Source organism: Filicampus tigris, chromosome 10 (assembly GCF_054856515.1).
Source record: "Filicampus tigris isolate MCC_2025a chromosome 10, RoL_Ftig_1.0, whole genome shotgun sequence".
Classification (NCBI taxonomy): domain Eukaryota; kingdom Metazoa; phylum Chordata; class Actinopteri; order Syngnathiformes; family Syngnathidae; genus Filicampus; species Filicampus tigris.
The window spans coordinates 21397687-21425619 of NC_141226.1; the positions used below are offsets into that span (position 1 = coordinate 21397687).

At 43.2% G+C, this 27933-nt stretch overlaps 2 protein-coding genes across 3 annotated transcripts in view; one reads left to right on the plus strand and one right to left on the minus strand.

Moving 5' to 3' along the window:
* The window catches only part of piezo2b (piezo-type mechanosensitive ion channel component 2b), a 62228-nt gene extending 39511 nt beyond the window's left edge, over positions 1 to 22717 (plus strand). Inside the window, exons 25-53 of one of the 2 annotated variants that reach the window (XM_086043025.1) lie at positions 2 to 167; positions 1498 to 1741; positions 2441 to 2558; positions 2638 to 2794; positions 2872 to 2961; positions 3912 to 4036; positions 4153 to 4221; positions 5820 to 5923; positions 6585 to 6683; positions 6964 to 7084; positions 7974 to 8042; positions 8115 to 8281; positions 9226 to 9419; positions 10642 to 10815; positions 11768 to 12388; positions 13045 to 13303; positions 13481 to 13660; positions 14520 to 14847; positions 14946 to 15078; positions 15176 to 15323; positions 15456 to 15667; positions 15738 to 15896; positions 15983 to 16130; positions 17067 to 17255; positions 17333 to 17425; positions 18600 to 18892; positions 18978 to 19057; positions 19169 to 19364; positions 20179 to 22717. In XM_086043025.1, the coding sequence (XP_085899151.1) occupies positions 2 to 167; positions 1498 to 1741; positions 2441 to 2558; positions 2638 to 2794; positions 2872 to 2961; positions 3912 to 4036; positions 4153 to 4221; positions 5820 to 5923; positions 6585 to 6683; positions 6964 to 7084; positions 7974 to 8042; positions 8115 to 8281; positions 9226 to 9419; positions 10642 to 10815; positions 11768 to 12388; positions 13045 to 13303; positions 13481 to 13660; positions 14520 to 14847; positions 14946 to 15078; positions 15176 to 15323; positions 15456 to 15667; positions 15738 to 15896; positions 15983 to 16130; positions 17067 to 17255; positions 17333 to 17425; positions 18600 to 18892; positions 18978 to 19057; positions 19169 to 19364; positions 20179 to 20431 (5189 nt within the window). In that variant the 3' untranslated portion in view covers positions 20432 to 22717. The remainder of the gene's footprint in view (position 1; positions 168 to 1497; positions 1742 to 2440; positions 2559 to 2637; positions 2795 to 2871; positions 2962 to 3911; positions 4037 to 4152; positions 4222 to 5819; positions 5924 to 6584; positions 6684 to 6963; positions 7085 to 7973; positions 8043 to 8114; positions 8282 to 9225; positions 9420 to 10641; positions 10816 to 11767; positions 12389 to 13044; positions 13304 to 13480; positions 13661 to 14519; positions 14848 to 14945; positions 15079 to 15175; positions 15324 to 15455; positions 15668 to 15737; positions 15897 to 15982; positions 16131 to 17066; positions 17256 to 17332; positions 17426 to 18599; positions 18893 to 18977; positions 19058 to 19168; positions 19365 to 20178) is intronic. The other variant, XM_086043026.1, reaches the window with a different exon arrangement.
* Positions 22718 to 23391: 674 nt separating this feature from the next.
* On the minus strand, positions 23392 to 27613 carry napgb (N-ethylmaleimide-sensitive factor attachment protein, gamma b). The gene is made up of 11 exons (XM_086043857.1): positions 27389 to 27613; positions 27165 to 27232; positions 26924 to 27008; positions 26827 to 26844; positions 26610 to 26750; positions 26310 to 26376; positions 26143 to 26213; positions 25980 to 26058; positions 25217 to 25296; positions 24599 to 24728; positions 23392 to 24147 (listed from the first exon to the last, which is right to left on the minus strand). The coding sequence occupies exons 1-11, from the start codon at positions 27442 to 27444 to the stop codon at positions 24004 to 24006; spliced, it is 939 nt and encodes a 312-aa protein (XP_085899983.1). The 5' UTR covers positions 27445 to 27613; the 3' UTR covers positions 23392 to 24003.
* Between the last annotated feature and the right edge of the window lie 320 nt (positions 27614 to 27933).

Sequence of the window (27933 nt, forward strand, 5' to 3'; positions counted from 1 at the left end):
GACGACTTCATGCTGCTGCTGTGCGCCTCCATGCAGAGGCAAGTGTTTGACGACGAGAACAAGGCGGCCGTGCGCATCATGGCCGGAGACAACGTGGAGATCTGCAGGGACCTGGATGCGTCGTCCTTCAGCGTACACAACCCCGTCCCCGATTTTATCCACTGCAGGTACGCCGTCGGCTGCCTCGCTTTGCGAGCCGCCGCTAGCGAGGCGCGCCGTGACTCGGGGAAGGCCGAATGAGCCGTTCTGACTTTCTTGCAGCCACTTGTCGCGTCCGCTTAGAATTTCAATAATTTTCGGGCGTATGGATTGTTGAGGTCACGCGAAGCAGGGGGAGCCTTTTGAGGTACGGGCCGGTAACTCGCCTGTTAGACATCCTCAGTCGTCCGCAGCCATTGATCGCACGTGCTTCATATTGCAGTGTTTTGCCGCACAAAGTGGACACATCTTTTATTAACGCACTCTGCGTCCATCAACAAGACCTCGCGGCGAGGTCGAGAGCGCGCCACGGACACTCTGCACTTATTCCATCGCCGTTTCCCCCTCCAGGATCAAATTACGAATCCCGGGTGGGGGTGGGGTTAGAAATCCATAATCTGCAAAAACACTCTGTTGGTCACTGCGCTACTTAGGCACTTTTCCCCCTTGCGCTCTAACTCAATAAATAGCTTTCAAGTACGGAAAAGGTATTTTCACCCATCAAGGCGGCGATTGATCATCCCAAACAGGTCGTCAAATGAACGCTGCTTCCTATGTTTTCACCGCATCCATCACGTGTAATGGAAGCTGCCGTGTGTGCGGTTGCATTTCGCTGATATGTAGACGTGCCCTGCGTCATACGACAAAAAGGGCGGCGGGGGGGTGCACTTTGCCTTTCAAGTTTGACGTCCAGAGGATCAAAGCGACTCAAAGAAATTCATGCGCAACAATTCAAAACATGAACAGTGTTTATTTCATTTACTTTCATTTCTTTTTGAAGTTGGTTTTATTCTATGTTATTTTATTTGAATAAAATAATGAAAAATAACGATAACAAACAAAATGTAAGTGATTGTTTTCGGTCCCAGTTGCCCTTGTAGAGCCCTCCCTGTTGACTTTGGCACACTCCATGAAACCAACTGCCTCAAAGTTGGAGAGTGATTTTAAAATTGGATGGGCAAATCAGTGCGGTAGTTTACGTCCCTTCGGCTTTTTTCACCTACGCAGCAGCACTTTGAAAGAGCAATCCATGCCTTCGTCCCATCTCACCTGGATTGCACGGTAATTTGGAGTCAGCCAGCCCTCCCTCAAATGTCTCCAGTTGGTCCAAAATACTGCAGCTCGCCTCTTAATCTCCCCCACTCCTCTCAAATGATCACTTACCCCTCCCCCCATACGAAAACAGGGAAGTCCTATTCATTTTGCATGGTATGTGATCCAAGTGGTGTTTCTAGTTGGCGCTAAAGCAGCAGCAGCAGCAGCAGCAGTAACTCATTCTCGCTCAACTGTTCCCTGCAGGTCGTACTTGGACATGCTGAAGGTGATCATGTTCAGCTACCTGTTCTGGTTCGTGCTGACAATTATCTTCATCACGGGAACCACGCGCATCAGCGTGTTCTGCATGGGCTACCTGGTGGCGTGCTTCTACTTCCTGCTCTTCGGCGGCGAGCTCCTGCTCAAGCCCATCAAGAAAATTCTCCACTACTGGGACTTCCTCATTGCCTACAACATCTTTGTTATCACCATGAAGAACATTTTGTCTGTGAGTGGGTGCACTTTGTTCAACAACAGGAAGCAGCTCATGGCAGCATTTCCTCTCTCACTGGGACACAATTACCTTCCCTTTTTTTTTTTTTTTTTTTTTTTTTAAATAATTCTTGATTTTATTTATTTTTTTCATACGTCCTTGTAACTTGTGAAAAATGAGGATGACATGCAGTTTTTTATTATGCCATCCTCATTTTTCATGACATGTTACAAGGGTGTATGAAAAAAATAAAATCAAGAATGAAAGAAAAAAAAAAGCCTTATAAACAAAAATGATTACAAATAATGAATAAAAATAAGATGTTGATTATATCAATGGAAAATGGAGTCAAATTGTATCTAAATAAATTACAAAAGAATATATTTGTTCCATACAAATGTTAATGTTATATTTATATATACATACACAATTGACATAACAAAAATAAATCGCCTTTCTCGTCAAAATAATATTGAAATTAAATTATTCACAAACATGCATGAAATCATATTTTTGTAATCAAATATAAGTACAATATTTTATATAAGATATTAAAGGTCATGTTTGTTTTTTAAATTTAAAACTTCTTCTAATGTCATCTACTGCACACGTCGTCAGATTGGAATGTGTTTTTCAAAGAAGAATTCCTATTGTCTGTACAGCCCAAATTGTTAAGAATGAATTCATCCGATTACACATCCCCGTTGTTTCCAGATCCTGGCTTGTGGCTACATCAACTCTCTGATCCCCAACAAGTGTTGGCTCATCCAGCTCTTCAGTCTGGCGTGCACCATCAAGGAATACAATATCAACACCAACCAGGAACATCTCAGTAAGACACTCTCTCGCACGCACGCACGCACACACGCACGCACGCAACATTGTCCCATTGACGCATACGCTCCGAGCAGATGTGGACCAGCGGTGCGAGCTGCCCAATGACGAGGCGGGCATCATCTGGGACAGCATCTGCTTCGCCTTCCTGCTGCTGCAGCGGCGTGTCTTCATGAGCTACTACTTCCTGCACGTGGTGGCCGACATCAGGGCATCGCAGATCCTCGCCTCCAGGTTCGCGCGGCGTCCGCCCCGTACCGGTCCGAGAGCCGGATGGCGTTCTCACTGCCGTTGCGTGTACTGTGTTCCAGGGGGGCGGAGCTTTTCCAGGCCACCATCGTGAAGGCGGTGCGGGCGCGTCTCGAGGAGGAGCGTAAATCTGTGGAGCAGCTGAAACGACAGTAAGACGTGTTCATTTGAGTTCGTTGTCTTCTGTTTTTGTTTTATTTCATTTTTGGGGTTTTATTCCGTTTTTGTTGTCTTGTTTTGTCTGTGGTTTCTTATTTCACACATTTTATTTTGTTTTTTCATCCATTATAATTTGATTGTGTCATTTTTTTAATTTTTATTCTTACTTACTCTGTTGTTGTATTTCTGTTTTTGTATTTTGTTTGATGGTATTGTTTATTTTATCTATTTGTTTTTATTAAAATTTTTCATTTTACTTTAAGTTTATCGTTTCATTTAATTTATTTTGTTTCGTTTTTGTTTTGTTTTATTCTATTTTTATTTGTGTAATACAATACAATACACCTTTATATTGGTTTGGTTTTTTTATGGTATTTAAAAAAAAATCACATTTTGTTTAAGTTTATTATGCTTTCATATTTTAAACTTTTTTGATTGTATTTTTGTTTCTTTCAATTGTGTTTATTTTTATTTTATTTTATTTGGTTTTCTAGATAAACTATTATTTTTATTGTTAATTATTGTATTTGTTATTTTTTTCGTTATTTTTTCTGTTTTTAGCTATATCTTTTTTATATATTTAATGTTTATATATATATATTTTTTGTATTTTGACTCGATCCCGTCACCATGTTCAGGACACCCAAAATAAGTATTGTACTTACCTTATACATAGTGTAGGGTTTCACCAATATACATGCGCTGGGAAAAAAAATGGTGAGCCCTTAGGGCACGTCCCAAAAGTACAATTTTCTTCTTAGACGCCGAATATTCCCTGACTTTAAGTGACATTGAAACATCACACTGCACTAACCCAATTACTTGTGGATTCTAACATCCTGTTAGGACCCTGATTGAAAATAATGAAGTATAGGGAGTGTATCAAGCTGCATAAAGTCCATGTACGAGCGGCGCTCACCCTCCCGCGTGTCCTTCTGCACAGGATGGAGCGCATTAAGGTGCGGCAGCAGAAGTTCAAGCGTGGCAAGGAGAGGATGCTGAGCTTGGTGCAGCAGTCTGTGGAAGGACCGGCGCTTGCCCCGCCCCCTCCCGACGAGGAGGACGAGGGTATGGCGAAGGCCCGGCTCCGTGCCCGTGTTGATGATGCTAAGCTAACGTAGCCACTCTTCCTTTGATCCTTTACTTTGTGTCGTGTTGCACTGATGTCATTTGTTAAATTTTAGGAGCGCAGCGAGCCAAAGCCAAGACCAAAAAAAAGCACTGGTGGAGGCCGTGGGTTGACCATGCTTCCAGTAGGTTGACCCCTCCCCCTCTTTTGCTCATTCCTTCGCTGCCATTGGCCCTTGTGTCCTCGACCAGAACGCCGCCGAGGATTCCCACTCCGTCCGAGGGCTCCGAAGGCACCGGCCGTCGTCCTCTGGTCTTATTTAGTCCTTTTCTGTCTCTATTTAAGGACGCTGCTTGACTGTCGCTCAAGAGGCATTTTAGAAGATCTACTACGCGCGTTGGTAGTGCGGCCACGTCGCCTTAAATAGACACGAGAATAAAGAGGCAAAGGAGAAAAGGACTAACGGCCGGAGGTTGTGCTTTTGTTTCGAATGCCTTGGAGAGCCCGCGGTGGGGAATCGCTCACTTTTCACAGTGTTTTCACGCAAAGACATGAAGTCCTCTCCGCCTCAAAAGGCTTCATTCTTTGCCCGCAGACATGTTCAAAACCAACGGGCGTCACCAGCTGTTAAATCTTGACTTTTGTAATTCCAGTTGAGTTGTTCCGACGGCCGTTTGGTTAGTTAGTTAGTTAACATAGTCAACAATAAAAAATAAAAAAAATAAAAAATAAAAAACTGGCTGATTTCTGCGTCACTTTGTAGTGATGGCCTACAGCACTTTAGTGGAACTGGTACATCACAAATTCAGTGGAGGAACTTAATGTGATGTGTCCCAAAAAAATAAAAAATAAACAAGGGGGATTGGTTTTTAACACATAAGGTCATGTTTTGATTTCCACCATTTGGTTAGTTAATTAACACGCTTACAGAAAAATAGTCTCCTGATTTCCAGAGCTGGGCATTCCGCCTATGTGACGGACCGGTCCAACTATCCGCCCATTTTGTAGGTGATAAACGTAAGACGGGGAACGGGTGGTCGCAGTTGGTCCAAGTTGGTCGACGGAAACGCTAACGTTTAAAATGATAGGCGGACCGGCCTATAAGCGATTACTATTTGGTCCAGCCTGCTAAAAAGGCGTAATAATCCTATTTTGCAGTTGTGCCACCTATAGGACATTTGTGGAACATTATTATCTGTCACATCAAATGTTCAGTGGAGAAATTCAATGTACTTTGTGTACATTCAAAAAAAACAAAAAAAAACATGGCAGGTTTATTGTGTCAGTTTAGGTTTTGATGGTTTTTTTGGGGGTTTTTTTTTTTAGTTAACACGCTTACCAATAAACGTCCAAAGTGATTCCTGCGTCCTTCATTGGTGAAGCGGCGTGTGGGCAAAACAAGAAAGTAACAAATTCTGTTCCAGGTCTGTTATGAAGGTTCCAGGTTTCACTTTTTTTTTTGGTTGTTGTTGTTCTTAAAAGGCTGGTTACCTGTTTGGCGATGGATCATGTCGGCTATTGCAGCCCCACCCACCGCTCCCACCCCAGCATCCCCCGCCCCCCACCCCCCCTTTCACCTCCCGCCCAGCCATTCAACCGCACTTCTGTTCAAGGACACAAGTCAGCCTTGTCGCTTTAAACTCTGCTGTCGACTCAAATGACAAACGCACATCACATCAGCGCTTTGTGCTCGTCATGTTCGATCCCGTGTCTTTCCCTTCCTTTGGGATGCCGTCGTTGTTTTGTGCGCCCGCAAAGTAAACCTTGTGCTGTCCCCGCCAGTGGTTAGAAGCGGCGAGTATTACTTGTTTGAAACGGACAGCGAGGAAGAGGAGGAGGAGGACGACTTGAAAGACGAGGAGCCTCCCCGGAGGTCCGCCTTCCAGGTGCTTTCTACGCGATATTCAATTGACTTGCAAATAACGTTTACAAATAACGTCTACAACCCGACATATTCTTTAACGCTAACCCTGATACATGATTCGCGACTAACCCTCTCCACCTGTGTCTTCTCTCCACCTTTTGTCATCCCTCTCCATTTATGTGCGCTCCACCTTTTCCTATTTACACTCCGCTTACCTGTATCCTCTCCCCATGCGTCCTCTCCGCCTGCGTCCGTCCCACCCGTGTCTTCCCCCCACCTGTCTTCTCCAACCGTGTCCTCCTCTTCCTCTCTTCTTCTACCACCTGTGTTCCCTCTCTCCTCTCGTTCTATCCGCCTGTGTGCTTTCCCTTGCCCTCTCCCCCCCCCCTGCATGTTTCCAATCTGTTGCCCTGCTCCCATCCGTGTCTTTGACCACCTGCGTCTCCCTCGCCCAATGTTTTCCCTCCACCTTTGCTTGCTTGCTTGTTGTTTCTCCCCACCGGTGACTTCCACCTTACCCACCTGTGTCTTCTCCATCTCTGTTCTTTCTCCGCCCGTTTTGGTCTCGCCACGTGTGCCCTGACCTCTCCTCCCCTCAACCTGCGTCCCGTGTCCACCCCGTGTCCACCTTTCATCCCTATCCCAACGTAAACCCGTCCACCTGTGTCATCCCACACCTGCAGCGAGCTATCGGGAAGTTTGTGTCGGCCGTTCTGGCTTTGCCTAAGTCGGTCATAAAGCTTCCTAAAACCGTGCTTCAGTACGTAGTGAAGGCGGGAAAGGTAAAGAGCCGGCTGTCTCCCCGTTTGTGCATGACCGCCACGAAGCGGATATGAAGTCGTGATTGCGACAGCAGTTGTGACCTTGTGCTTGTCGTGATTGTTGTCGGCGTGGTTGCTGTGTGGCTTGATTGGTAAGCGGCACGGATCGGCAGCGTCAGTGCTGTAACCTTTTGGGTGCATGTCGCCCGCGCACTCTTGTTGGCCGATCGCTCGTGGCGCTGCGCACTCAGACGTTTGCTTCCTTTGTCCTCATCATCACGCGTCTTGGGTTAAACGGCAGTTCTTGTACCACACGTGGATTAAAGAACCCAAAGCAGCCCTGAAGGCAAGAGCAAAGGAGAAACGCAAGTTCTGGAAGAAATACACCAAGGGAGGCAGACGCAAGAAGGGCAAAAAGCAGGGTAAGTGGGGGCAAAACGGAACAGGGGGAAGCTGTAAAATATTTGTACCAGAGAGCCGGACAGGATTTAAAACGGGTTTTAAAAGGAATGTGACAAATTTCAAACTGTTTTTATTGTGAAGCCGATGAACTTTGATCTGGTTTTAAAAGATCTTTCAACTGTCGACGAGTTCTGCACTGGATTTGAATTTGAACTGGACAAAAGTTAAAGTTGCACTAAAATCAACTCGACGGGCTTTGAACTGGCTTCCAAAGGACATTGGCGAACTTGAATTTGGTTTCAAGGGAACTGGACCAGCTTTACACTGTTTTTTAAAGTGAACAGGTTTGAAAAATGACTCGACGGGTTTTTAACAAAATGAACAGGACAAGCTTGAAATTGGTTTTTAAACTGCCTTGAACAAGCTTTAAACTGTATTCAAAAATAACTGGCCGAACTCTGTACGGGTTTAAGATGGACTGGAGGACCTTCAAGGTGCTTTTAAAATGAACTGGACAAGAGTTAAACCAGTATTAAAAAGAACAGGACAACCTTTAAATGTGTTGATTATGAATTGAATGCTTTAAAAAAAGAACCGGACATATTTAGAATTGGTTTATACAGTATGTGAATTGTATTATCTTTATACTGGTTTAAAAAATAGACTGGACAAGTTTTGAACTGGGAGTCAAATGAACCTGATGAGCTTTTGAACTGGTTTTAAAATGTTCAGGTTGGACTTTGGACTGCTTTTAAAAGGATCCTGGGGAGTGTTTAAACGGGTATTAAAATGAGCTGCATGAGGTCTGAACTGGGTTTGAAGGTGAACGCCGGAAAAGATCCAACCGGACGACCCAACGAAGTGGACGGGCTTTGCAATTCCTTCACGAGTCCCTTTTGTGTGCTGCAGAAGCTCACGTGGGCATCGAGGTGGACGATCCGTCCGACAGCCAAGAACAAGATGATAACTCGGGTCCAGGTTGGCTTCCCCTCTTTCTTTTCCTCCTCCCCCTCTCTCTGATCTTCGCCTAACTGGTTGAAGCGTGCGCAGACAACATCTTCAAGCGCGTGTTCAACATCGTCAAGTTCACGTGGGTGCTGCTGCAGACCACCGTGGACAGCTTCACCCGCTGGATGAACGAAGTGTGCCGGGAGTACATCGACATCTCCACCGTGCTGCGCATTGAGCGCTGCATGCTGACCAGGGAGGTCAAGAAGGTAAAATACTGCGCTCAAGCGTTCTCTGCTGTACTCTGCTGACATCTAGTGGTGGGAATCGATGGGTACCTCACCATTCCATCCGATTCCGATTCAGGGGCCTTTGATTCGATTGGATTGCGAGTTCGATGCATCACTACATTGGCCTTCATTTTGTAGTGCGTGTAAAACACTGGTACCTTTAAAAAAAATAAAAATTTAAAAAAACAAGGAAGAGCTAAGATATATATTTCACCCTGACTTCGCTCCGCCCGTATGAGGTTTCTTGGTCCGCCATCTTGGCACGTAATGATGGGTACCTCACCATTCCATCCGATTCCGATTCAGGGGCCTTTGATTCGATTTGATTGCGAGTTCGATGCATCACTACATTGGCTTGCATTTTATAGTGCGTGTAAAACACTGGTACCTTTAAAAAAAAAAAAAAAAAAAAAAAAACAAGGAAGAGCAAAGATTTATAAATCACCCTTTGACTTCGCTCCGCCCGTATGAGGTTTATTGTTCCGCCATCTTGTCCACGTATTAGCTTAGCCTAGCACAGACGTCCGACGTACACACGCAGGTAATTGCTTGCGCTTGCTTGTATTTTTTTTTAAAAAATTTCTTGTCAAACTTTCTACATCGATTATTAATATCCATGAATCGATTCAGAATCTTTTTAATACGCATGCATCGAAAAACGATTCTCCTTCCCACCCCTACTGACATCCCATACTTGAGTGGCGCATCCTATATTGTAGTCTGGAATCCTGCACCGCGCTGAAGCACCCCGTACGGTGCTTGCGCATCGTGTGCTATACGCTCGGAGTCCTGTACAGTGCGAAAGCAGCGTGTGCTGCTCTCGGGCATCATTTACTCGATTGCGGGTGAGCAAATCTCGTCGCTCGGTAATCCCGCTTTCCCCCAACCCCCCCTCCCCCGTGCCACATCTCAACTTTGACCAGGGCAACGTGCCGTCCAGGGAGAGCATTCACGTGTACTACCAGAAGGCCATGCGGCTCAACATGTCGAGGCAGGCCAGCGTCGACCTGCTCAGTGAGGATGAGTCGGCGGGGGGCTCCACGAGGGTCCGGCGGCGGCGGAGAGGCTACCCGATGGAGAGCCAGGCCTCCACAGCCTCCAGGGACAGCATATCAAGGTACGTGCAAATTTTGGTTCAAGATCAATTCATTCGATTCAGCCGCGCTCATCTCGTTTTTGTTTTTTATGGCCCAAGCGCTAGACGAAAGACACGTAAGAAAAGGTGGCCCCAATCGACTCAAAATTGGGCGCACGTAAAATTTTCAAGGACCCTTAGTCAAAACTCAACAGTAAAGTTAGCCGTTTTGGGTCGAAGGATCTATTGTGGATGAATTCCAGAGACCCTGCGTGGGAATTTGAGCATCACTCGGTACAAAATATCCTAGAGGGATGAGTGACGTCAGGTTTTTCCCTGACATTGTCTAATTTGGGTGAAGCACAGCTTTAACGTTTGATGATTATTTCCAGGACTTGCTATGAAAAACATACTCACCTAATTTTTCTCTAGTGCCAAGTACCAGACAAAATTTTCTTAAATATTTTTATAATATTTAATACCAATCACTGCTCAAAGTCAGAAAACAGGTCAGACGTGATTGGTCGTTGTGAGCAGTTGTGATGTCATTTACAGTCGACAGAAGACAAAATGGCCGCCCCCAGAGATGGCTAAAAACGAGTGGATTAACACTTATTCCCCAAACGCAAAATTAATCCGAATGCCGTGTTTCAACTAGTGGGTTTGCAGAGAACATATTCTTGAAAAAAATATGTTTGCGTTGACATCCGCTTTTAGAACCAAGCCCAAAATCAAACAGGATGTCGGCCATTTTGATTTAAAGCAGACATTTGGGGCTCATTCCAAAGCCTGCATCGTGACCTACTGTAGTCTGGCTAGAATAAAAGCAGGTAGGTGACGCTCAACTGCCAAGTGTTTTTGTTTACAGCAGCAAATGGAGGATATAGCATGATGTCAGAGGTGGAGGATTTGCCATGAAAAACCTCACGCACTCATTACTTTGCCATTAGGGCTCCAAGAACAAGCCAATAGAAACATTTGCCTCGCCCGGTCCAACGTGACATTAAGGTGGGTTTCGGCAGCCATTTTGGACAAATTCTTGGGCTCGTACTCACCCACGTGAGCCCCCAATTTGAAGCGGGCATTAGACGGACGGGGCGACGCTTTGAGAACATGTCGTCTATTGTGGGCAGAGTACGGCGTCGGGACTGGCTGTGGAAAAAAAGGGAACGTCAAAATGTTGTGATATCATTTCGAGGTCATATCACTCAGCACTAAAACTCCATCTCATGCCGCTTGTTCCACCTCCGTCGCCGCATGTCAGCGCCTACACCGAGGCCACCACGCTCTTTTCCCGTCAGTCCACGCTGGAGGACCTGGACGGGATGCCCGAGTGCATCCCCAAAACCAGCGAGCGGGCGCGGCCCAAACTGCGCAAGATGTACAGCCTGGACATGTCCAACTCGTCCGTGGACAGCGGTAGCAGCTTCGTGTCCAGGTGCAACCAGCCTCGGACACAACACACACTTCAGCATCCATCCATCTTGGCATGAGCATGTGCTTCATTTCATCATATTTTTTTTTTTTTTTTGTGCCAAGGAGAAACTTTTAAATTGAACTGCTCGAGCTTTGAAGTGATTTTGAAACGAATTGGACAAGAATCAAAGTGTTTTCTTCCGTTGAACTGGTTGAACTTTCAATGAATCGCATTAGCTTGTTGGAGGTTCTAAAATCATCTGCACCACGTTCAACTGGTTTCAAAATGATCCGGGAAAGCTTTAAATTGGTTTTCCAAATGAACTGGCTGAGGTTTCAACTGGTTTTAAAAATACATTCGACAAATGTTGGAACTGTTATTAAAATTACATCCAGGAAATCATAGCCGAGTTATTTGAATTATTTAAACTTTGCAAACGTTAAACTGTTTGCAAAATGATCCGGTAAAGCTTTCAATCTTACAAATTAACTTGAGAAAATGGTTTCAAATGAACAGGACCGGTTTTAAAGCAGTTTTCAAAATGAGAGTGACAAGCTTTAAACTGGCTTTGACACTATCTGGAGAAGCTTTAAAACATGTTTAAAAAGTAACTGGATGAGTTTTAAACCATTAAGTGGTTTAAAAATGAACTGGACCAGCTTTAAGTATGATCTGGACCAGATTTAAGGTGTTTCGAAAATGAATCTACAAATGATTTAAGATTATTTCAAAGTAATCTGGAAGAGCTTGAAACTGGTTTGAAAATGCTTTAATTTAATTTTTTTTTTATTCTTTGGCCTATTTCCCCACATCTCAACAACTTGTTGAAGGAACTAGCTCATCTTTCCTTGGCACACTTAAATAATCCGATTCCATGGCTGCCCCATTGTCATCTGTGAGCACTGTCTGCCTTTTACTTTAAAATCGATGTGATATTGCAGCCTTGTCAAATCTCACGAGATGCGTCTTCCAGACAGGGCACCGCGGAAACCATAGAAGAAGAAGTGGAGGATGAGCGGGACCATCGGGAGGAAGGGCGACGGCTTCCTCACAAGTCCCAAGACCCGGAGGAGCCTGAGGACACGGGCGGATCCCGGGCGGACCCGCAGGAGGCCGAGGAAGACGAGCAGGAAGAGCAAGAGGGGCGGGAAGTAGGACACGAGGACGGGAGTGCTCCCTGCGATGACGGACGGGAAGTAGAACCCGAGGAGAGGAGCGTCATCTGGGGCTCTTTCAACCAAGATGAAGGGCCCTCGAATCGGCCCCAGGAGGACACCATGAGTGAGAGCGAGGACGGAGGAGGAGGATGTGGGCGGGACTCTCCGAATGGCGGGGGCGCCACGGGGGACCTCTTGTGCACCAATGACACGGACGCCTCAAAGACGTCGGACGGCGACGTGCCGCCCAGCTACAGCAAGGCGGTCAGCTTTGACCGGCTGGAGATGAGCGACGACGACGACGACGACAGCGACGTGGACAGGAGACGGCGGCGGCGCGCGCTCGTCACCTCGGACAGCCGTTCGGACAGCAGGTCCGACATCATGCTGCCTTCCATGACCACCGAGCTGACTGCCAGTGAGCTGCTGCTCAACAAGTAAGACACAAAACCATAAACCTTTCAACTGCCTTTAATGTAACACGGACAAGATTTCAATTACTTTTAATATTACCTGGATTTGTAAAACTTTTTTTTTTTTTTTTAATTGAACAGGAATCGATTTAATCTGCGTTTTAACTGGCCCGGAAGAATTTTGAACTTTTTTTTTAATTTAATGGCGGGGACAATCTTTAACCTTATTTTTTTTTAAGTGACCTGGATGAATTTAAAGTCTTTTTCTAGTCTTTTTTTTTTTTTTTCTCTTCGCATCCATCTTTTAAAGGTGCTTTTAAACTATATGAGTTTAAAATAGGTTTTAAATTGACCTGGGCGTGCTTTAAAGTAGTTTTAAATTAAACTGGACCAGGTTTCAAGTGTTTTTCGACTGAAATGGTTAAGCTTTAAACTCATTTTAAAATGAACTACATCAACTGGGTGTGCTTGAATTTGGCTTTTGAATTACCTGTACAAACGTAAAACGGTTTTTAAGTAACCTGGACCAGTTTAAAGTGATTTTTCAAACGGTCCTGGATGAGCTTTAAACTATTTGACTTCGACAGCACGTGCTCAATACACAACTGTAGCAATAGCAATGGACCTAGCGCAGTACCCAGAGGAACTCACTTAAGCACTTTTGCTCCGTCTCTCGCCAGGATGTTCTATGACGAGGAGCTGGACCAGTCAGAGAAGTTCTACCAGGGCCAGCCGCTGATTCTGCAGCTGTGCTACGCCTTGTACAACATGCTAGTGGCGCACTCTGAGATGGTTTGCTTCCTGGTCATCATCATCAACCACATGGTGTCGGCCAACTTTGCCACGCTGGTGCTGCCCGTCACCATTTTCCTGTGGGCCATGCTGTCGGTGCCGCGGCCCAGCAAGCGCTACTGGATGACCGCAATCGTCTACACCGAGGTACCAAATAAAGCAAAAACGCTTGTCCTTTGACCGCATGTAACGCTGTCACCAACCGGTGTTTTCTAGATATTCTTGGAATAACATTATTCCAGTCGAAGTAGAATCCCACATTGGAATTATTTTTCAAATCCGAATTTTATTTCGATTTAGCCACAATGTCTCTCTGCTTGTCAGGTCACCATCGTCATCAAGTACTTCTTCCAGTTCGGCTTCTTTCCCTTCAACCAGGACAAGTTTCAGAAGGACAACCCGTACCACCCGCCCAACATCATCGGTGTGGAGAAAAAGGACGGCTACGTCCACTACGACCTGGTCCAACTCCTGGCGCTCTTCTTCCACAGGTCCATTCTCAAGGTAAAAGCCAGTTAGCATGACCACGGCTCACCGCTATTTTACAAACAGCTAACATGACTACTCTGTTTTATGTACAGTGCAATGCTGCCTTGAGATACGAGGCACCACTATGCACTTGTCGCCGTTCGCCATTTGCGTTAGCTTCGACCAGCTAACGTGACCACAACACACCTCCAATTTACATATACGATTAGCTTTAGCCAGCTAGCGTGATTACAGCGTACTTCTATTTTACAGAGTTTGCTTTAGCTGGTCGGTGTAATCACAGCAAGTGCCTTTCATATAAATTTGACTTCCAACTTTTTTTTTTTTTTAACGTACACGGTTATTATTGGGCCATGCGCTTTTAGCATTAGCTTTATCCTGTGAACATGACTACAGCATATTTTATATACACAGCTAGCTTTTCCCAGCTAAAATGACTGCGGAGTACCTCTTATGCAGTTAGCTTTAGCTTTAGGTGGCTAGTACAACCACAGCCCACCTCTATTTGAAAGAACAACGGCGATTCATAGTTGGCGTTAGCTTTAGCCAGCCAACACGATCGCAGCTCATCGCTATTTTACACCGCTAGCTCGAGCCATCTTACATGAATAACTACAACACATCTCCTCTTTTACGGTGATCTTTCGTACAACTACAACTATTCCCTTCCACATTGATGTCGCGTTGAACTTTTACATGCCAAGTCTGTGTTCGTTTTAGCCACCTAGCATGACCACTTGCGCTTTATATGCGGTTCGCTTTACCCAGCTAACATGACCACTCTTTTCGTTAGAAGCTAGGCTAGCACGACGGCTTTTCTGCTTTTCTTGATTTTCTTGATTTTGGTGTTGAACGGGACCGCGTGCCGTCGCAGTGCCACGGCCTGTGGGACGAGGACAACCCCAAGGAGAAGAGGGCGGCGTCGCGTCAGAGCGAGTCGGAGGATGAGGGGAGCCGCAGAGATGAGAGCGAGCGGGAGTCGGAACCCGCCTCCGTCGCCACCGCCAACGCCTCGTCGGGGGCGCGGGGCCGGCGGGGCTCCGCCAACACCTTGCGCTCCATCAACTTCGGCACCTCGGTGGACTCGGGCCACGTGCAGCTGCAGCAGCCGCAGCAGCCCACCTACCAGCGGCGCACCAGCTCGGGCGGCGGCTCGCACATCTCACACAGATCCTTGCCCTCGTCTGCCAGAGCCAAGCGGGGTGACACCATCTTGATTTCTTTTATTTTATTTAATTTTTTGGGGGGGGCGCTTGGCTTTCTATTCGAAGCCTTGTTCCTGACTCGATGGTCTCCGCAGGAAGTGTCGCCTCCCGCAGCAGCAGCCACAAGGACGGCAGCGAAGCCAGCGTGCGTCAGAAGAGCAGGAAGCGGATGATCGCCGAGAAGCTGAGGGAGCAGCTCTTCAAGGCCAGAGCCTTCACCGTCAAGAAGTACAACGCCTTGTCCTTATCAAGCGGTCTCCAAAACTTGAAGGCGTTCTCCTTCCGCTTCTCCCGATTTTGTTTGATCAAAGTGTTTGCGTTTGAGGTTCATGGAGGTCTACGTGCCCATGCGCCAGTTCTTCTACGACCTCATCCATCCCGAGTACAGCGCCGTGACCGACGTCTACGTGCTGATGTTCCTCGCCGACACCGTCGACTTCATCATCATTGTCTTTGGCTTCTGGGCTTTTGGTGTAGGTGGCGCCTTAACACTGACACCTTCAGGCGGCGGCGGCGGGCGGTACCATCACAAAGCTCACCCCAGAAATTGGGGTAGCATTGGAAATCTTACATTCCCACCCTAAAGTCTGTCTGTTGCCTTGTAGAAACACTCGGCGGCGGACATCACGTCGTCGCTGTCGGAGGATCAGGTCCCCGGACCTTTCTTGGTGATGGTCCTCATCCAGTTTGGGACCATGGTGGTGGACCGGGCCCTTTACCTGCGCAAGTCCGTCATGGGCAAGGTCATCTTCCAGGTCTTCCTGGTCTTCGGCATCCACTTCTGGATGTTCTTCATCCTCCCGGGAGTCACCGAGAAGTAAGAGCGTGCCCGCTTACCGTCTCGAATGTCACGTGTTTATTTTGTGTCCTTTCTTACCTCCGCCAAGGCGTTTCAACAAGAACAACGTGGCTCAGATGTGGTATTTTGTCAAGTGCATCTACTTCGGGTTGTCGGCCTATCAGATCCGCTGCGGCTATCCCACCCGCGTGTTGGGGAACTTCCTCACCAAGAGCTACAATTACGTCAACCTCTTCCTTTTTCAAGGGTCAGGAAGTCACATACAAAAGCACCCCCCCCCCCCCCCCCCCGAAAAAAAACAACCCAAAATAAACAGGCCAGTGTTGTTTGCAGGTTCCGTATGGTTCCATTCCTAACTGAGCTGCGTGCCGTCATGGACTGGGTGTGGACCGACACATCGCTCTCTCTGTCCAGCTGGATTTGTGTGGAGGACATCTACGCTCACATCTTCATCCTCAAATGCTGGCGAGAGTCGGAGAAGGTGGCGGAAAAAAAAAAAATCAACGTGTGGCATTTTGCGAGTGCGGCCGAGCGAGAAATGAGAGGACCAAGTGTTTGCTTGAAATCAATTCGGCCGTTTGCGGAGAAAAACATAAACAGTAAGAGCTGGATGACGACAGGAACGATACCTGCTCAAATGAAAGTTGAAATTGTTTTGGGAGGGGTCGGAGGTGAAAATTAAAAAAAAAAAAAAAACATTCTGATACCGGATTTGAGAGCGGGGAGTCAGATAGATGACAGAGAACAGACAGCACTAATAAAAGACAACAACTTTAATATGTTTGACGTGGTTTTGGTGGTGAACGACAAACAAAATAGCACCTATGCCGTCTGCTATTGAGTTTAAAAGAAGTTAACGCAAAAGTCAATCCAAAGATATTTTTTTCAAGAATATGTTCCCAGCAGGCCCACTAGTTGAAACACGACATTCTGATTCATTTTGAATTTGTGGAATATAAGATAAACAGCAAACTGAACTAGTTTTTAGCCATCTCTGGGGGCGGCCATTTTGTCATTTCTGTCGACTGAAAATGACATCACAACTGCCCACGACGGCCAATCACGGCTGACCTGTTTTCTGAATCCGAGCCGTGATTGGTCGTCGCGAGCAGTTGTGATGTCATTTTCAGTCGACAGAAATGACAAAATGGCCGCCCCCGGAGATGGCTAGAAACGAGTGCATTAACACTTATTCTACAAACGCAATATTTACCACAATGCCTTGTTTCAACTAGTGGGCTTGCATAGAACATATTCTTGAAAAAAAAAAGAGTTTGCATTGACTTTTTCACTTTAAGAGACATAACTGTGAACAAACCGCAGTCGCAAAAGAAAAGAATGCGGTTTCATTGCTGAAAGACCGAAAGCAAATCGGAGAGAAAAGAAACAACAAGCAGCTCTCTTTCCACCCATCCAGAGGTATCCTCAGCCGCGAGGCCAGAAGAAGAAGAAGGTGGTGAAGTACGGCATGGGCGGCATGATCGTGATGCTGCTCATCTGCATCGTGTGGTTCCCGCTGCTCTTCATGTCGCTCGTCAAGTCCGTGGCCGGCGTGGTCAATCCGCCTCTGGACGTCTCCTTCGAGATCACGCTGGCTGGCTTCCAGGTGAGATGGGAAGGAAAAACAAACAAAAAAACAAAGTGGCAAACCGGTCATGACGTTTGCCTTTGGGTCCCTGGCAGCCCATCTTCACCATGAGCGCTCAGCAGAAACAACTGCAGGAAGTCTCGGATAAAAGCTTTACCGATTTCGTCAAATTGTATAATGATGACGAGGTGAGTACGGCGCCAAGAACAAAATGTCTCCACGAGCATTGAGCTCACAAATTTCCCTAACATTACACAAAAACTACACCAAACACAAAAGGGCTTGTCAACTTGTGGTCAGGATGAAAGGGAGGAAGAAAAAACTTGTGAAGAAATCAAATGGAGGGAAACAACAACAAAATGTGTCTTTTGGATTAAAAAAAAAAAAAAAAAATGCCCCAAAAAGTTATTTTTGTTTATTTATTTTTTAATCAAAAACTTGGAAATTGAAATAAAAATTACAAGCTCACCCATTTTGGAAATATATTGAGTTCAATCTCTTTTTTTTTTTTTACTTTCCGGATGAAAAGAGAAACAACTGAAAAACAACAAAAATAATTATACATGTAAAACTAAACCAACAAATTTGGAAAGCAATTGATTAAAAGCTCAGATTTTTAAATAAGAATAGATTTGGAGAGGCACAACTGTTCTTTGTTTAGGATCAAATATATATAAAACTTAGAAAATTTGGAGAGAGAAGAAAACGGCAAAAATATTTTTGTGGGTATTTCTGATTTTTGGGAGAAAAAAAAATCCCCGAACAACAACAAAAAATGTTTTTATGTTTCAGTAAAAATGCACAGAAAAAAAAAATAATTCTCAAAATTTGGAGGGAAACAACTAAAAAAAACTAATTATTATTTCTTCTTATTTGAGATTAAATTTACAAAAAATCAAATTTGGGGAGAAATAAACTAAAAACAAACAAAAAAAAAGATTACTCACAGGCAAAGAACAGAAAAACTTCGTTTTTTTTTCTTTTTCTTTACGACAACAAAACTTTCTCTATTTCACAAAGACATTTTGATGAACCGGTATGGAGAAAAATAAAAAGAAATAATGAAATATACAACTCACTATTGTGCCAAATAAGCTTCTTTTGTTGTTATGAGAAGCCTGCACAAATTTGTCAAAAAAAACAAACCCACAAATAATTGTCCTTTTAATGCTGGCTTTGAGCTTCCCAAACAATTTTGATGGCCACATTTTAGGCACATATTTGGTGCGTTTGAGTCAACTAGCTAAACTAAGCTCATTAGCACGTTAATTAGGATTGCGAATCCGAGTCCGTGGGCCGGTGTTGGGGCGTCCCTGCCGGTCTTACGTTCGCAAACTGACATTGCGTCTGTGTGACCACCAGGAGGCGCTGGAGTGGCTGGGGGGCTACATGTCGGGCGACCTGGTGATGGCAGAGCTGAAGGGCAGCTCCAACTCGCTTTGGACCATCAGCCCCCCGAGCAGGAAGACCCTCATCGAGATGCTGGACAGGGACGACGAGGACTTCCCCATCACCGTGTCCTGGTCCGTGCAGCGCAACCTAAGCTTGGGAGCCAAGGCCGAGACGGCGTCCGGCAAACGGGTCACCAATCTGGCCAACGACACCAAGAAGGAGCTCGTGCTGCTGCTCAAGGGAAACGACAACGAGTCGCACGTGTGAGTGGAGCGGCCGCCGAGCTCGAGCTCGAGCGCGGGGGGGGGGGGGGCTGATACCCCTTCACGTTGTCTTTTCTGCACGCAGGACGCTCAGAAACATCTTCCCGCGCTACATCAGAGCGCCCAGCGACTCGGACGCCAAGCCCGTCGAGCAGCTGTATAAAGGTTTTATTTCGTACACCAATCACACCTCCACTTCCTGTCCTGACACTGGTGTTGAAGTTAAGGGCCGAGTAGATGAGTGGCGTCGTTGTCCGTGTTGTGATTCGATATCAGACAAGAAGATGTTGAACATCAGTGTGAGCTTGCGGCAAGTGAAGACGGCCGAGCATCAGGTGCAGGAGTGGTGGATCGTCAACCAAACGGAACGCGGCCCAATCCCAAAGAGTCAGAACCACGATGCCTGCCTGGAGCTTTACGTCTTCAGCGACCAAGTCAGCCCACCCAGCCTGGGCTTCCTGGCCGGTTACGGGTACGACCTCTGACATACATTAAGAGCGTTAACGCACGGCAATAGCTCTCAATATTTATAGTTTTTTTTATCTCCGATGTCATTTTGTTTTTTCACTCCAAAATGTACAAGATATTCGGGTTTTTTTTTTGTTTTTTTTTTACCAAAACTGAAGCACATTTTTTTCATCTCCAAATTATTATTATTTTTTTTAATCTCAGAAATGCAGAATAAATGTGGTAAGATTTGTTTTTTGTATTCAGGAAAAACCACAACATGTTTCGGATGCAAATCAAATGCAAATTTGAAGAGAAACAATGGAAACACAACAAAAATGTTTGTCTGTAAAGGAAATAAAAAAAAATTTAGATGCTCTATGAACAGAACCAAAATCTATGTTTTGGATTAAAAAACAAATTGGAGGTAATAGAAAAAAAAACAAAAACTATATATATTTTTTTTATATATATAAAATCTGAAATTTTACGTAAATTTAGACCGATAAACAATTTTTCCCAAAAGAATATAAAACTGTCAAAATGTGCAAAAAAGAAAATAAAACCTAATTCTTTGTTCAAAATTCAAAAATTAAACATTTGGAGGGCAACGACTGAAAAAAAATCACAAAATCTGGAGACTAAACAACAAAAAACAACAAAAAACAAAATGTAGAGAATCAAGCACAAAACAGAGCGAATGCTTTTTACTGCACTGGAAATACAAACCTGCCCAAATGTGTCGATAGGTCACTCACATGCTTTCTGTTGCCAGTTGAACTTATCACTGTGCGCATGTTGCTGATGCCGTTGTTTCCCGCCTTGCGTGCGCACATCAGGATCATGGGCCTGTACGCGTCGGTGGTGCTGGTGATCGGCAAGTTCGTGCGCGAGTTCTTCAGCGGCATTTCACACACCATCATGTTCGAGGAGCTGCCCAACGTGGACCGCATCCTCAAACTGTGCACTGACATTTTCCTGGTGCGCGAGACGGGGGAGCTGGACCTGGAGGAGGACATGTACGCCAAGCTCATCTTCCTCTACCGCTCGCCCGAGACCATGATCAAGTGGACGCGCGAGAAGACGCAGTGAGAGCGTCTTTTTTTTTTTTTTTTTTTTTCTTTCTTCTACCCGCCTGCCTTTTCCTGACTTTTTGAGCACAAATTTTGCTGGTGCTGCTGTCGGCGGACGAGACGACTACTTTTTGTGACGTTGTACCCTGTTAAAAAAAACAAGGAAAAGAAAAAAAAAAATCCCCAAAAGACTTTTTTCTAAAATGCTCACGCGAGGACCTCAGACAAGGGCTTCCCACAACAAATGAGCACAATTCTTCTTCTCTGACTGGAATTCTTGGAACAGGGGACCGTGCAATAGTTTTTAATGAACGATGTGGATGGGTGCAACACATGAACACACACACACACACACACACACAACAACAACAAAAAATTTGGGGGATGTTTTGTTCTTTGGGAGAACCACTTCTTTTTCGTTAGGATTTATTTGAAGTCTTAACTCACATACATCTTTCTCAGGAAGCGCTCTTCTCACACGTAATTAGGCTGTGTCATCACAAGGGGGATCCAAAGTTCCATACAAAAAGAAAATAAAAGCTTACAAAATTTGCAGAGAAACAACTGAAAAACACACAATTTGGGGGATTTGTGTTTTGCATGACAATTTTTCAAAACTGACAATATTTGGAGAGAAGCAAGATTTTGTGTTTGGGGAAAAAAAAAAATTTAATTAAAAATTTGAAGACAAACATGTAACTTTTTTAAGTGGAACAAAGAAAAAATATTAACATAGTCTTGTCGTTTGTCATTTATCTCCAATTTTTGAAGTTGTTGGGTTTTTTTTTTTTAAATGACAAAATGTTTATATAAATTTGAAAAAAGGCAAATCGGCAAATTTTAAAAGAAAATTTGGAATTTTCTGTTTTGAATTTGAAAAAAAACACATATCAAAGATAAAAATGTATAAACTTGCAAAATGAACTCCCCCCAAAAAAGCCCAATTTGTTTCGCATAATGCTTTTTTTTTTTTTTTACATCTCCACAACACAGGAACAAAGGTTTTGTTTTCTCTAAATTTTGTGAGACTTTTACTCAAAACAAACAATTGAAAAACAAACAAAAAAATCTTTGGGTTTTGGATTAAAATAAAATAAAACATTTTTTAATTCTTCTCTGAAACACAAGATGTTTTTTTTTTTTTTGTTTCTCTGCAATTTTAGTGAGAATTTTACTTGCAAAAAGCAAACAATTTTTTGGGGTGTGTTGTGGATATCTATTTTGAAACTTGCAAAGATTGGAAGTAAATCATAGATAATAATAAAACCAGTGATTTTTTTTTTTTAGAGTCACAAAATGAGTGATTTTTACTTATTTATATTAAATCTCGAAATCAAAACCAAAATAATTTTGCTGTTTTTTTTTTTTCCTCCTCAAATTCTATGACTTCTTTTCAAGAGAAACAAAGAAAAATACAGCAGTGAAACAACAGTGAAAAATGATTTGTGCTTTGGATAAAAATCATGTGGATGTAACATATGAAAGAACATTTTTATTTGGGAGAGCCACTTCTTCATTTCGTTAGCCTAATCGCATAATACCCAGAGTCATTTTTAACTTACAGTTACCAATAAAATGTTACAAAATACCAATGGGCTCTCTAAAAATATTTTATTCGGGCCAAGCAGTGACTACTGCGAGGTCCCTATTGTTTCTTTAGACATTTTTTTTTCTTGTCTTTTTTTTTTCTCCGTGAATCATCGCATTTTTGAGACTCTAAAACATGCACGGAAACTCACCATACTTTGCAGTCTCATCGGGCCTGGTGAAAAATGTTATATTTTAAAGTCATCATAAACGATGAAACCAAAATTGGCTCTATAGTTTTTCTTGTTTTCTGAAAACGTGACTACGACACAGGGAACTATGCTAGTAGGCTAACGATGTGCCTAATTTGTTTCTCTTCTACTTAACACACACATCTTTCTCAGGAAGCGCTCTTCACACACGTTTTCACTGTATGTTTTTCGGACACGGCTCCGATTAGAATAGAACTATTTCATAGAATGGCATGACGCGTATGTAACGTTTACTGCACAAGGGACCGGCAAGTCGACCCACCGGTGTGATGGCAAAAAAAAAAAAAAAAAGGGGAATTATATGGTGAGACGTGCAGGAAGTTGCCCGGCACTCGATTACTGGGGGTTAAAAGAAACAAAAAGCAAAGACTATGCATTGTAGCATGAGAGAAGCACTTCATTATTGTTCATTTTTATTGCAAATGCATAAGAGGTGGTGAAATGTGAACGTGTATGATAATAAAGGCTGTGATGGAAGTGACAAATAAATCCAAAATGGTGCCTCACTCCGCTTGTGTTTGCAGCGGTTCGCAGCACTCCCCAACAAGAAAGGCGAGTCCGTCCAACAATCAGTCAAAACTGCTTCCTTGAAAAAAAAATACGCCTATTCCTTCACTGTGTGGCTTTATGTTGCCTCAAGATTGAAAGTCTGTTTTTTTTTTGTTTTTTTTTTTAACAATAACAAAATAGGTTTAATATATTTGAATAAGCATGTTTTATTTGCTTTTGTTTATTGCATCACCACTTTGGAAAAAGGGTTTCAAAGTATGATTGGTTCTTTTAAAAAAAAGTCACAAAATTCATAGGAGAAAGTGTTAGATTTTTTATTTTTTAAATTGAATTTTGGTAGAATAAATTAGTAAACTTTAGAGGAAAAAGGTTTTACAAGGATAGTCACAAGAAAATAATATATTGATTATATTAATAATTATTCCCACGTATAAGTACCATTACAAAAGAATATTAAGTAATAATATTATATAATACGTCTAAAAACAGTTTATTTCACTGCACCTTTAATATTTAGTCATATTACGCTGGTTACTTAAAAATAAGTCATTTGGAGAAAAAAATGTTACAAGAATAAAGACAAAATTTAAATGTAATTTGTGTAATTGCACAAGGGTAGCATACATTTAAGAGAAAATGTATGATGAATACAATTAGAAAAGACTAGCAATTTAATGCCACAGAATGGATTGTTTATTAGTGTATGTTCACGTCTTATATACATGATATCAATACAATATTAGCTCCTTCAGGAATGTACACATGGGCAAGAGCACAAAATAAAAAAGAAATACATAAACTATCCCTCTATCAAGATTTTGTTTATTTTTTAAAACAGTAAGCCGACTCAGAATTTTAGGTTAAAACGCTTTGAAATTGGAAGCGCGCACACAGCTGGAGGTAGACAAAGAGGAAATAACTGCCTACAAGCTGACCTTTGACCTGTTTGTATTGATTTGCATCGCGTTGAGCTTGTAGAATCATGCATTTTGCCATTATTGGAATTCCAAACAACTTCAAGAGCTATTGCATACACGCATTTCACATATTGAATTTTCCCAAGACGCACACGACAATGAGCAGCAATGACAACTTACATACTTCCACCTTAAATTAAAATTCGTCTGCAATACCTACTGAAGTAATATCATGATATGTAATATAATTTTACACTTTTTATTTTTTTTTTTTCACAACATGGGCCCGTTGGGGCCATCACAGCAGAGAGTTGGTGAAGGTTTTAGACGGAAGGAAAGAAGGAGAGCAGCAAGGTGGGATAAGGCTAGCAAAGCCCCCCCTCGTACTCATCCTCGTCTTCGGCGGCAGCGGCCGTGTCCCCGCCGACGCCCCCTGCTGGAGCGGCGGCGGCCTTCTTCTTCTTGCCTCCTCCGCCCGGCACCCGCAGCGAGATGGCCAGCTTGGCGTACTGCACGTCGCAAACACAACATGAGACACAGCAGGAATGGCAACATTGCCATTGCATAAACGTAAACATTAACATTATCATTAAACAACAACACAAACAAGAAGAGATATCAATCTGTTGTAGCCTCATATTGTGGCCCTTCGCGACCAGGGGAAGTATAATACATGAATTCACGCAAAGAGAAGAATGCGCTGATGTGCAGTAATATTAGTCATTTTTTTGCAGAGGATGAAGAACATATGCCTGAGAATATTACTTTGTCTGTCCGCATGTGATGCCCTTTGTTAGTCTGTTTAATTTGCGTCGTGTGTTAGCATTAAGCTAGCGGACTTAGGTGACGCGGTTGTTTTAACCCTTTCATGCATAGTGGTCACTACAGTGGACAGCTATTGAAAAGTTGCTTTCGCCTATATTAATTAAAAAATATATTTTGAACCCGGAGGCAACTCACGTCGTTGTCCATGTACTTGAGCAGAGGGGAGTTGCACACGCGGTACACTTGATCCTCGTCCTGCTCGTCGTAGCCTTGCAGCAGCGTCTCCATGGCGACGCAGTCCTCACTGCCGCTGTAACCCGGCAGGCTGCACCCCGCCAAAATAAAGACTTTCAAAGGGGATATATTGCAAAAAAAAAAAAAAAAAAATGGGACTATCGAACTGCTTGTATTCAATAAGTTGGCTCGCTTGCAACGCCTGCTCACTAAGTGGACTACGCGGACTATCTTATCGGAATCACTACACTATACATAAAGGGCACTTAACTTATTCAATGTGTAATAAATCTATTTATTTTTATTTTATTTTTTTACTTTAATTTTTTTTTTTGCCTATTTGTTCTTATTGCTGCTGGAAATGCAAATTTCCCAAAGGGAGTCGTCCCAAAGGGATCAATAAAGTTAAGTCTAAATCTAAGTCTAAGGATGTTAAATGTGACGTGCTCATTACTTTGGAGTATTTGGACGGAAGACGACCAGAGAGCCTTTATGAAGACCCGTGCAAGCTGTTTGAAAGTAGAAAAAAAAAAAAAAATGTGTAGCATGTTGTCTCCTTTCAAGACGAATGCTTCCCACCTGTAGCTCTCTCTGACGCACTTGTCAGCCGCAACGTAGTCTCCTCGGTGAAGGTGGATCAGCACCTGGGCCGTCGTTTTCTGAAAAAAAAAAAAAAAGATTCAGTCAGCTCGTTATGATGTTTTAGCATATTTGAACCCTCCTTTGCTGTTCTTTTAGTATGTTCGTTTATCGCGTCCTTTTGTGGAGGGGAGACTAAAAAAGGCGCTTGCAATGCTATCAAAATGATCACATTTTATATTGTTAAAGGAAAAAACAAAAAAACACAAAAGATTTTTTGTAAAAATGTGTACAATGCTGAAGATTTATTTTTCAATACAAAAGATATCGGTATTTAAAACCATATAATGTATCTATATTTTTTAAAATTTATCTGTGTGAGGCAATCTTCATTTTTGAACCAAAAAATATTTAACTGGAAGTGCACATGGACAGTTTTTCATAAAAGATTTAATTTTTAAGAAAATATCACAACTCAAGTATAAAATATTGCATTTTTGGTAAAAAAAAAAAAAAAAAAAGGAAAAAAAAAGGAAAATTAAAAAAAAATAAATATATATATATATATATATATATATATATATATATATACACCTGTACACTTAAGAATTTACAGAGAATATTTAAAACAAAACAAAAAAAAACAAAAAACAAAGAAGCGGAACAGATTGTATTGGATGTCAGAGATTCAACAATTTGCTCTTGGCAGAAGTCTGCCCTCCAAAAAAAAAATACTTTTTTTTTTTGAAAGAAGAAAACTGACCTTGAAGCACATTGGAAAGTTCTCAATCTCCTTGTACATGTTTTTCTCTTTCTGCAGAGCCACGGCAGCTTCATCCAACCTTTGTGCACACATGTACATAAACGTTCAACAATTCCAATACCAACGAAGAAAAAAAACAAACCATGAAGTTGCCACCCTTTACCTTTTTAACCTCACCAGCAGCCTGGAAGCTTTGCCCAGCAACTCCACAGCCTGACGCAAACGGTCCTCATTCTACAGCAAGCACATGACACAATTAAATAGATTGTAAAACTCCTAACAACAACATAACAATAATAATTACCATACGAGCGCTTATTATATCCATACCTCAAACACACCAGCGGCCTTCTGATACAAGTCCACCGCTTTCTCCAGGTTGAGGGGCTCGATCAGCCTACGCAAATAAAATATGTACTGTAGACACTTCAATTGGTACGCCTGCAGACTATAATCACGGCACAATTATTAGGATGTGAAAAAGTCACTTAATAACTCGTAAACAAATAGTTGGGCCTCTGGAGTGACTGGCCCCCACACCTCAGCCCCTCAAATCAAGGGTGGAATTAAACAACCAAGTAAACTATTTTTCAAGTTTTTGTTGTTTTTTTTTGTGCATTTCATACTGACTTCCCAGCGCGGTCCAGCGCCATGGCGGCGGTGTCAGGCGTCCCGTTCTCCATATACATCATGCACGCCTTCTCGATGTACTGGATGGCCTCGGGCATCTTCTTCTGCTCTTTCATCATCATGCCCGCTTGTTCGATGGCCCTGAGGAATAGAGACAAACACGTGAAAAAAATACCAAACCGTCTCTTGTGTTCTGTAATGATAAGAAGGCACTCACTTGGCAGCATGGAAAAGCCTGCAGGAGGAAAGTTAAAGAAAGAAAGCAAATAAAAAGTGGGAAGGGTGAGTGGCGAATAGGGATGAGTAAAGGATACGTTTTGTTCTCCGTGTGATACTCGGCCTCTTTCAGGTAAGCATCCTTGGCTTGCTCGTACTGCTTGGCATTCTTGAAACACACGGCTGAAAGCAAGCGGGGTTATAGTTAAATTGGGTTTAAGGAATACCCAAACTCAGGCCCAATTGTTATATATATATATATATATATATATATATATATATATATATATATATATATATATATATATACACACATACACACGCACACACAATCATTACCTGCTTTTGCGTATTCTGAGGCAGCGCTGTCAAAATCCGGCTTCCACTTTGTCAGGCTTGTCTTTAAGCTGCAATAAATCACACAATTGATAAAACAATCGATGACACGCACGCATTCATCTGTCAATCTGTCGCATGAGAGCACAACAGTGGCCCATTAGCCGCCACTAGCAAGTACCAAACCTTGTTTTTATATATAGGTATTCCAGTGTAACTCGCGTTACCATTTCTCAGCTTTGGCTATGTGTTCGTGGGCTTCGTTTATTTTCTGGGCAGCCATGTTGTCGTTAAACGCCTCTGCGAGTGAGGTTCGGTGACGGTTCGAGTAGCCGTGGACGGTCTGTTGTCGATGTTTGGATTAGCTGGAGCCACACAAGCGAGACGTCACTCCGTTGCGCAGCCTACGGAAGACGCCGATGGACAAAAATAGCGGCTACGGGCTCTGTTCCGTACATGTCTGCGTCACTACAAAACGATGGTTGAAAAGACTTTCTGTATCGAGAAAGCGAGAAAGTACATATATTAATATATGAGATACAATAATTGACAGCTGTAACTATGAAAACAAGCTTTACTGTGTAAGAAAATATTGAGCGCTTAAATTCGAAAGAGGTTGCAAATAACTGACTCACCTATCTCCTCTCCTAAATTAAAATTACTTTAATACAAAAATAAAAAATCATAATTTACCGTCAATTATATACAATACCTGTTTTGATAACTTGCCACAATCAGAAAAAAACAACATGGGTGCACACAAACTAGTTTC